This window comes from Pollachius pollachius, assembly GCF_949987615.1.
Source record: "Pollachius pollachius genome assembly, chromosome: 15".
NCBI lineage: Eukaryota > Metazoa > Chordata > Actinopteri > Gadiformes > Gadidae > Pollachius > Pollachius pollachius.
Genome location: NC_136948.1, coordinates 4,291,551 through 4,302,083, shown reverse-complemented (window position 1 = coordinate 4,302,083; position 10,533 = coordinate 4,291,551). Strand labels below are relative to the sequence as shown.

The 10,533-nt window shown below is 48.2% G+C and overlaps 1 protein-coding gene across 1 annotated transcript; it reads right to left on the bottom strand.

Moving 5' to 3' along the window:
• Window positions 1-1,841: 1,841 nt before the first annotated feature.
• Window positions 1,842-7,180, bottom strand: emx1 (empty spiracles homeobox 1; the record flags this gene model as incomplete). Its single annotated transcript, XM_079752649.1, has 3 exons — window positions 1,842-2,009; window positions 5,139-5,323; window positions 6,802-7,180. The coding sequence occupies 3 exons, from the start codon at window positions 7,178-7,180 to the stop codon at window positions 1,842-1,844; spliced, it is 732 nt and encodes a 243-aa protein (XP_079608775.1).
• Between the last annotated feature and the right edge of the window lie 3,353 nt (window positions 7,181-10,533).

Below are 10,533 nucleotides of genomic sequence, written 5' to 3'. Positions count from 1 at the left end.
TTCAGAAAACAACACATTTAGCACACGGTTCTCTCGGAGTATGGAGGCCGCGCCGTGATCGCCTCCAAGCTCCGGGAGATCACGCTGCCGCCGCCTTAGGAAGAGACCTTCGTCTTTGATCGTTTGTTTGAGCGGGGAGGAATGCCCAGGCGCTCAGCGCGTGTTGGCACCTGCACCGCGGGTATTGGGTGTCCCTGGAACTCAAAACACGGCCCCTAACGGGCCGGCCCCGGCGAGCCGAGGGCACATATGTTCACCGTGGTGTAAAACACGGCGGGGAGGGTGGCATGCTGGCGGGCGTTCCTCATCTCTCTGTTGCCCCACTTCTTGTCTTACAAAACAACCCCACCCCTCCCATCGACCCCCGGGGTCACAATAGGGGAGGGGCTCTCTTTTTCCTTCGACAGGTGATTTTTTTTTTAAAAAAGAAAACGATGTCTGACAAAGGGCAGCGGCCCCTTCCTTCTTCCCTCGCGGATGAGCGGTGAGTGTCACACGCGCTGTGACCCGAAACACACCTGACATCAGAGCGCGCACACACACACACACACACACACACACACACACACACACACACACACACACACACACACACACACACACACACACACGCACACCTTCCAGTCATCAAGAGTGACGCAATGCTTCCAAAAGGACAACGTATACTATCATCATATTACTATGTCCGTTTTTATTCGCAAAAAAATCAGCTTAAAACATCTGTCAGTTTTTACACGTCTTTGTTCTCAGATTTATGCTTGGCGCCCTGTGATGCCCACTGTAAGTATACCGAAACCATGATGAAGAGGGGAAGTCCATAAATGGTCAAGGACATACGTGACCATATATTGAAAACATGCTATTTTGAATGATTAAGAGCTTTCTTGCTTTGCGGGAAAAGATGAATGCCAAAGTTGTCAGCCATTCAATACATTTTTTGTCATTGTGTGTCGTAACCCTGTTTTGCCAGCAGGAGGCCCCGGAGCAGTGTCATAAATCGCCTTCAGCAACGTGTTGAGAGAGAACAAACTGGACTTTGGGAAGCAGTTGTTTTACATTTCAGTGCAAGAAGTAAATGCTAAATAATAACAGACAAGTACACGAGGGAGTGACCCATTTCCAGGGACAGGCCTTGTAATTCATTACCCTTTTAGTTCAACTTATCACAACACAATTCACAGAGTGACCAGGTGGAACCGAAAAGTCTGAAGAAGCCAACAACAATTTGTCATGTGATGTCTCTCTGTCAACGGCATAAATACATACAAAAAAAACTTTCAACGACACGAAGAAGAAAACGGAACACTTTCAAACGCAATCGCGGGGTAATCGTCTTCAACAGCCTGTCAACAGCCTGTAACTCAGAGGGGCGCGAGGAGCCCCGCCCCCTCCTGTTCCGTCCAAAAGCTTGTCAGCAGATCATTAACCAATGAGAGGGCAGCTTCGTGAAGCCGGGGAGCGTGTAGGAAGGGAGAAAGTGCCACAAATCAAAGTTCTTTGTCCGTTTCCTCTCTCCTCGCGTCCTCCTCTGGTCTCCCCCTTCTCTCTCTCCCCTCTCTATCGTCTCTAGTAATATTTTATATTATAACACAATAAATAAACTTGGTCCTATGAAGCGCCATGGGTGTGTGTGTGTGTGTGTGTATAAAAGGATCTTCGTCTGTGTGTGTGTGTGTATGAAAAGATTCTGTGTGTGTGTGTTTATGAACGTGTGTGTGTATGAAGGATCTTTGTGTGTCTGTGAGGAGGGCGTGTCTGTGTGTGTGTGTGTGTATGCAGGATCTTGGTGTATGTGTGTGTGGCTGGCTGTGAGGGGTGTTAGTGTGTGTGTGAGGGGCGTGTCAGTCTTCGGAGGTGACGTCTATGTCCTCTGAGCTGGCCTGCTTGGTGGCCAGGCGCCAGCGGTTGATGTGATGGTTCCCCTTCTTCCTCTGCTGCATCTCCGGGCCCTCCTCCTCCAGCTTCTGCCGCTTGTACTTGGTCCTCCGGTTCTGGAACCACACCTTCACCTGGACACACGGGGGAACACGCCCTGTTAGGACCCCGGGATCGCTTGCTGGAACCCGGGTAAGAACCCCCCTGGAAACACTGGTTAGGGAACCCTTAGAACCCTAGACCGCTGGTTACAACCCCTTGTTAGAACCCTAGATCGCTGGTTAGAACCCGTTAGAACCCGCACTCCGATTAGAGCACTCGTTACACCTCTTGTTTGAACCCTAGAACACTGGTCAATACCCTCCTTAGAACCCTGGTAAGAACCCTCCTGGAAACACTGGTTAGGGAACCCTTAGAACCCTAGACCACTGGTTACAACCCCTTGCTAGCACTCTGATTAGAACACTCGTTACACCTCTTGTTTGAACCCTAGAACACTGGTCAACACCCTCCTTAGAACCCTGGTCAGAATACTTGTTAGAACCCGGCTAGAACACTCATTGAAACCGTCCTTAGAACCCTGTTTAAAACTCCTGCTGGAGCCCTGGTTAGAAACCTGGTTAGAACACTGGTTAGAACACTGGTTAGAACACTGGTTAGAACCTCCTTTACAGGTCTGGCCGACCAAGCCAGGGCTGTACTGGAGGTAGGAGACACACATTGGTTCATAGTGTGTGGTTATTAACCTCTACCAAACCTACACCATCTCATAACATCTACAGCAATGCGCTGCTAGACCCCCCCCCCCAGTGGTGCTGCAGTCCTGATTGGTCGATATCTAAACCACCCGCTGTCATGTTACCACGCAGCGTGACCTGGTGTCACGTCGCCGTGCTTTGGTGTACCGAAACCTGGGATCATTCCGGAGAATCAAACCCCTGACGAACACCCCCACCCCCATCGCCGGTCCCGGCCACGCCCCCTCCTCCGCCCGCTCCACCGCCCCCCGCTGACGAGACAGCTTTATACATTAGCATATGCTGCTAATTAGCGCTCCTTCCACCAGAGAGTGTGGGAACACGTTACGGTATCGGCTGCTGCCGGGGCGGGCCGGCGGGATACTGGGAGGGTACCAGTGTTGACAGATTGGGTGGGAAATCTGGCCCAATCCGGCAACACTGGCGGGTGCTGGGATGTAGAACCAGATCCCAGTACCGGAACCGGTGCAGATGCAGATTTCCCATCCAATCTGGCAACCCTGGGTGCAGCATGCTGAAGCTCCAGTGTTGCCCAATCTGGCAACACTGGAGGGTGCTGGGATGTAGACTAAAGGTGTCCGGTGTACCCTGCACTATTCGGGGCGTAACCCTTTTCTGGAGGGCTGACCGAGGGGGTGAAGGTGCAAATCCGGTGCCCGATAAAGCCCACCACTTCATACCCATGATGCACTGCAAAAGAGCGCCCGCCAAATCTCCACCCACACCCCCATCCCAGTCTACTCCCACACCCCTGTCTCTCCCCCCCCCTGTCTCCCCCTCCTCCCCAGTCTCCCCCCCCCCCCCCCTCCCTGATTAACCCTGTCACCTGCTCTATAGTGAGCAGGCTTTAACTGTGATTCAGGGTTAGGCTCGGATTATAAATCGCTTATCATCCCTACTTTTTTACCCTTCAGACATTTAACATCGAATCCATGCATCTTTTTTCTATATTTATTATCTATATGCATGCATAGATAATATATCTTTGTATTTGTAGAACACATGTGCAAATATTTAATATCCTCTAGGCTGTGTAGCTGATTGCTGCTGCTTTCAATAGAATGTGTGGCTCTTTAAAATCGCCTTAAGACCCGTGTTTGTTGATTGAATAATTTTCGCTACCTTTCATGATGATTTGTGATTAAATGCCCCTCTAAGCAGTGTGTTTAACCTGAGGTTTGTGTTGACGGTGGAGACTTAACCGCTGTCGCAGCTCGGGTGTTGTTACGGCGCTCATTAAGCCCTAATTGACATCTGAACGCCGCATTCAAGTCAAGCAGCGTCGATAATGTTCGAGAACTTGACGGGCTCGTGAAGGTGGCGTCGTATACACCGCCGAAGAAACTTCGCAGTTAGCCGTTTCAAAATAAGAGTCCCCTTGTAATTGTTTTCGAAACATAACCTCCATTACTAGGCTACTGTGATTTATGTGATTGTAGGAATAATCATATTTTCACCAGATTTGAGGCAGCATTTATCCGTTTATGTTTACCGTTGTTACTTTAATGTTTTATCGGGTGTGATTTTTTTAAGTAGGGTGTCTTGCAGACTTCACACATTTAAATAGCCCTGGTGTGCAAATGAATCACCGCCAATTAATTAGACCTGACGCAAATAAGATAGTATGATTACAGGCCAAATAACAATAATTTTCACAAGTTATATTATTGGTAATAGCCTATTAATATCACAATAATTGCATCACGATATGAGGCCCATTCAATTTACAAGAATAACCAGCATTTATAAATTCTCACCTGTTGCGTTATAAATAGGATCCAATATTAAAAAAATGAATGAAAAATTAAACATTTTTAATATGGAAATTGCATAGCCAAACCACATATTGATACCACTCAAACGGCTTAATTCATTTGTATTCGTATTTGTTAAAATGATTTGAATAGACATTATGAAATCCTTTGATTATGGGATCATTAAAAAATAATTATTAATTATTACATTAATTGTAGCTGCTCGGGTTTTCCTCGACATTTGTATATTTGATCAAATAGACGCGGACAACCGAAATAATCCCTATAATTGAGTAGGCCTATCTTATTTTACATAGCCTACAGGACATCATATCTTTCTAGTTACATATTTATCCGCGCTTAATCTTAATAAGAAGAAAGCGGGAAACGCAGGTGCGGGATATGACCCGTCTAGCCGCTATGGATGCTCGTCTCCCGACCGAACTGTTCTGAACGGTTCGAACCCCTGCCCCCAAAACAGTTCGGCCGGGAGACGAGCCTCCAAAGCGGCTAAGGCGGCTAGACTGGTCCGGGTTTCGAAACAAGACCAGTTAGGCCGGGAGACGAGCATCCATAGCAGCTAGACTGGGTCACCCCAGCCCGGGCTTGAAACCCCGGGCTGGGGTTCGGACTCTGGCCCCAGGCGCTCCACCTCTTTGGCGTCCCTGACGCTTCTCAAACCGAGTTGGGCCTCGCCTCAGAAACAGAAACCCAGAACACCAAGATTCCCCCGAAGCTGATTCTCGCTCACCTGGGTCTCGGACAGGCTGAGGCCGTGGGCAAGCTGCTTCCGCTCGGCGCCGACTACGTAGTGGTTCTTCTCGAAGGCCCGCTCCAGCCGCAGCAGCTGCGAGGGCGAGAAAGCCGTGCGGATACGCTTGGGTTTCCGGGCGAAGGGCCCGTGTAGGAGCAGGCCATCCTGGGACACCTCGTTCCCTGAGGGGAAGGAGAGAGGTATGGGTTAGGTCTATTGAGTACCGTGGAGCGAGCGGGTGAGTGGTGGAGCCCGGCAGTGGTTTGGATTTGGACGGGGCACCTGGAAGCATTACAGCCCCAGTCGAAATCGAACCCCCTGCCGCTTCGACTCGACGGGTCGCGTTTAGTGCAGCTCGATATGTTTGGAGGTTTTTAGAGATAGTTTCGATGTGTTTGGAGGTTTTTGCCGTGACTTCACCTGTCTCGATCGGGTTTGGATTTTGCAATACAACCTGCTTAGTTTGATTGGAAAGGTTAGACCTAAATATTGGACATTATGCAGAGGGACTTAGTTGGTACGGGGGTACGGGAGGGTGAGATTAGATTGAAGTACAGTCTGCTCTGCACTGCATATATATTTTGACGGCTTACTTTTCAGAATACATGTCGACGTTTCGTGTTGTGCTGAGCCGGACTCTGATCCTCGGAGGGTTAAATATTCACCCGATGGTTCCTTTAATCGAGAACATTAAATCACCGTCTAAATCAATGCGTTCTCATGGTTACTCGGCTGGGCTTACTAAATCATTCTTTTTTTGAAGCACATTCATGAGGGAATTAATATAATATAATAATAACTTGAAACAATTAATGCATCGCCTAAAATCAGCCCTGATAATATATCATGTCGTGGGGTTTAATTCTAAATCGATTGCAAATGTATTCATTTTGTTGTAGGCCTACTGCAAAAAAATATGTGCAAAGATTTAGTTTTAATCTCAGGCCTCTGTATTAATAATACTTCCATCTTTGATACAAGGAATATAATGACGAATAAAATGTAATATATATATATATATATATATATTAATATTTGGCCTCAATACTGGAATAATGTAATATAAATATGATTAATACTCGTATTTTCTGTACGATTTATATGCAACGAAATGATATCCTAAATGATGTCGAACTGAATAATTAATACATTTAACCTCCAAATAAAGTCTCGGGGTAGAAAATATAGGCCTACTACAATATCTATCTATCTATATATATATATATATATATATATATACATAGACCTATACAAATGGACACGTTAACCTGTAGGCCTATGTTAAGTTTAATTATAATTACATTATTATTATTATTATTATTATTATTATTATTATTATTATTATTATTATTATTATTATTATCATCATTGTTGTTATTATTATTTTGATTGTTATGATGATTATTATTATTATTCATTCACCTCTCTCCTCTAAACCCTTAGACTGAGATCACGTCTCACTGGGAGAAAGATCTGGATATTGATCCAGGTCTATTGATCCAGTTCCACGCAAAACCATGATCCTCTCTACCTAACGGCTCGACTGGTGCTTGACCCATGGTCCACGCACGCACGTGAAAAAGCACGCATTTGCGTGGACCATGGGTCGAGTTTAAATCCAACTTGCCCCGTTCAACGCGTCTGATCGCGCGCCCCTCACCTTGAAACCGGTGGCCGAAGAACCGATTCCGGAGCACCCAGGGGTAGAAGTTGAGCGGGTCCCGGTGCTGGGAACCGAAGAAGTGTGTCGCAGCGGGGTGCTGCAGGTGGGCCGCCGCCCCCAGCGGGTGGTGGCCATGGGGCGCCATACTCAGCGCGTGGTGGTGGTTCACCGACTCCGGGAAAACGAGCTCCGGGTTCGGGTACAGGGGCCGGCCCTGCGGCGCCTGGTACCCGTTCATGAAGGCCTCCGGGGCGGCGCCGTGGTGGGAGTAGCTGAGGGCCGTGGGGCGGACGGGCTCCTCCGGGGACGCGGGGCTCTCCTTGGCCACCAGGGACTCGATGGTGAAGCAGCGTTTTCCCGCCGCTGAAGAAAACATGGTGCGCTCGTGCGCTCCGGGACGCAGCCTCGAGGGCTCCAGTTGGAAAAGCGCGGAAAGCGCGTGGGTCTTACTTCCGCTTCAGGATTGCAGGAGGTGGACCCCCCCTCCTCTCAGAGACCCATGACGAAGTGGACCGAGTAGCGGCGGGTGGTGTTTGGTTTGGCGGGCTGGCTGGCTGACGCGCTGGCTCGAGATCGTCTGATGTGGTCACCGCTGTGCCTGCCTGCGCGAGTCCTACAGATCCATCCAGGGAGTGTCTCGCGCACTCCGACAAGACGTGCGCCAGTGTGAACAAAACGCGTCCAAACCTCGAGCGTTCACATCTCCTCGGCCGGGGCGCGAGCAGCCAGTGGCGCGCACTGATTGGTCGGCCGCACCTGCCAATGAGTCCCTCCCCTCGAGTACCTGCCGCGCGTGGTTTATGTGGTTTGAGCGGGAGCACGCGGTGGCGAGGCGCGTGCATGTCCATTGAGACGAGCGCAATTCTATTGAAAGCATCAGACAATTGGTTTATTATTATTATTGAAAATAAAAAGACAATTTTTGAGAAACCATTACCGTCGTGAACCATGCAAGTGGGACGGCCCGGCCTCCGTAGCGGAGAGTTAATTGAATCGGTGTATGAATATAGGATCAGGGGTGATCGTATAGTGGCTCTCTGATTGGTCAATCGTCGTTGCTCTAATGTAGTGGGGACATCAGACCCCTGTGTCTTATGTTTAAAGGGTAATCGGAAATTATAGTCCACAAGTGGACTAGACCTAAAAGGGCTTAAACTAGCTTACTCAAAAGGGTGAGGGGGTGAATATATAGACTAGTTTCGCCACTCTAGGGTGCACCCATCAGCTGCATGGAGTGAGACGGTTTTCGTAACGAACAGTTTGATTTTAAAGACGGCGTCAGAGTTTATGAACTGGTTTATACCAGTGAGTCATGTCTGAAGGCTTGGTGCGAAACAAAGGTCATGTGGAAAATACACTGAAAACCTTAAGAAAATAGGACTTTTGGGTCTGATTTAAACCCGTTTAGCAGCGACATAACCCACTACAATAACATAACAATAATAAAACTAATGATCATAATTATAAATATTATTATCATTTGTAGTAGTAGGCTATGTTTTATTGTTATTTTGTTTTAAACAGTTGAATATTAATTATTATTAGTAGTCTATTATTAGCCGCCTTGTAAAGGCCTAGTTTATAATTAATCCTACTTTGAAGTATAGTTTAATGAGGCCGTTCACCCCCGCAGCCAAAGGGTCCCAACTATTTCATTCATTCACTCTTCAGGTCATCCGTTCATTCTCCCTTTTCAGTTCATCCATTCATTCACTCTTCGGTTCATTCGTTCCTTCACTCTTCGGTTCATCCGTTCGTTCACTCTTCGGTTCATTCTTCCGTTCGCTCTTCGATTCATCCATTCATTCACTATTCGGTGCATTCGTTCACTCTTCGGTTCATCCGTTCATTCACTCTCCGCTTAGCCGTTGCTCCACTCTCTTGAATCCATGGTAAACCGTCTGGTTAAAGAGGCCAAAGCGTTCATGATGAGATCTGAGATTGATGTCTCGAGTGAACCTCGGCTCCCCTGAGCGGCCCCCCAGCATGGGTTCCGTACCCGCGGGTCTGGGGAGGCGCTGTGGTCCTCTTGAGTCGCTCCCTGTTGTTGCTTCTCATGGCGCTCTGCACACGTTAATAATTAGCCCGTTAATGCGCCCGTTTGCGCAGAAGTTGTATTAGAAAATCATTAGCGATGTTTATTATGAGCTCAACAAGTTGTTGATGAGGTGTTTAGAGTTAAAGGCCGTTAAACGTCCGGGTCCCGTTCTTACGGGCTGACGGTTCACCGTGAGGGGTCCCGGGGGGGGGGAAGGGGGGGCTTTCATTAAACCCACAGTCGGCCTTCTATATCAATATTCAACAGGCGTGGACTAACATGGACATCGCGCACAATATAAAGTTTATAATGAATTAAAGTAAAAACTTCAACATACAAATCAAAAAGAGTGAGTCTGTGGAGTTCAGAGATAGATCCAGACCACTGAACCGTTCGGACAGACCCAGACCACCAGATGTACCAAGACCCCCAGATAGACTCCCAGATGGACCGGCAGGCCCCAGTACAGCACAGCCTACAGTAGGCATGTAGGGCCATGTATTAGCCGCGAGTCCAGTTGTGTCGCCATAATGAATAAGGTATATAATGTCTATTATCCCAGTATGAGATACAGTCCAGACCCGATGGTTCTTAACGCAGCACGGTCATTATTAACTGGACCGCTGTGCTGCCTTCCCAGTCGTACTTCTCTTAATCTCACGACCATCTTTCCTCAAGTGTGTGGTTGTGTGTGTGTGTGTGTGTGTGTGTGTGTGTGTGTGTGTGTGTGTGTGTGTGTGTGTGTGTGTGTGTGTGTGTGTGTGTGTGTGTGTGTGTGTGTGTGTGTGTGTGTGTGTGTGTGTGTGTGTCTGTGAGCACCAGGAATGCGAGCGGAGGAGAGTTTAATGGTGAAACCGGCTGGCCTGTCCGGTGAACCGCATCGTGTCTGGTTAATAAATGTCTAAAGTGGACTGCCATTAACAGATAAAGTGGACCGGTCTACTGCGTGCTCCCCCGGACCAGGTTTAACTCAACCCCCGGGGGGTGAACCGTTGAGACGCCTGGGTGAGATGGCGTTCCAGGCCCCAGCGGTGAATCAGGAATAGCCTACTTTAGAAGAAAAATAGATCGATACGATCCGTGATCACTTTGACACGATATGCGTCTCAGTCTTCAGCGTTGATTGTCCTCCATGTTGAAAGAAGGGATGATACTGAAGTTCAACTGCATGGTCTCTCTCGGTGTGTGTGTGTGTGGGGGGGGGGGGGGGGGGGGGTCTGGAGCCGCTGGGTGTTCCAGGTCGTTGTTTATCCAGAGCTTTTATTTATCGGTGCGGTGCTGCCCTCTGGTGGCCAATCTGGGACGCAACCGCTCTAAAGGAAAGAGACGTCGATTTTCGTGTTTTTTAAATGAACCCACTGCTGTAATGTGATATGATCATAGCCTTAACTACCCCCCCCTTCCCCCCTGTCAGCCTTCATGAACGATGACGGTTGTGGGTTTTTTAAAGACGTTTTTAAAAAATGTAGGCCTCCCGTTCATTTCTTACAAAGACACATCCCATAACTCTTACCATAACGTCTTACGTGTTAGCTTCTTAAAGTCTCAACTTATTGTAACGTCGACTGGTGATTATGAGAATATGGTTGAGTGCGCTACGGTTAGTGGAGGTCTTCATGGACCCGCTGTCTGTGGATAGCGCCTTAATGCTGACCCCTAGTGGCTTAACCCCCAACAGCAGCTTGAAATGT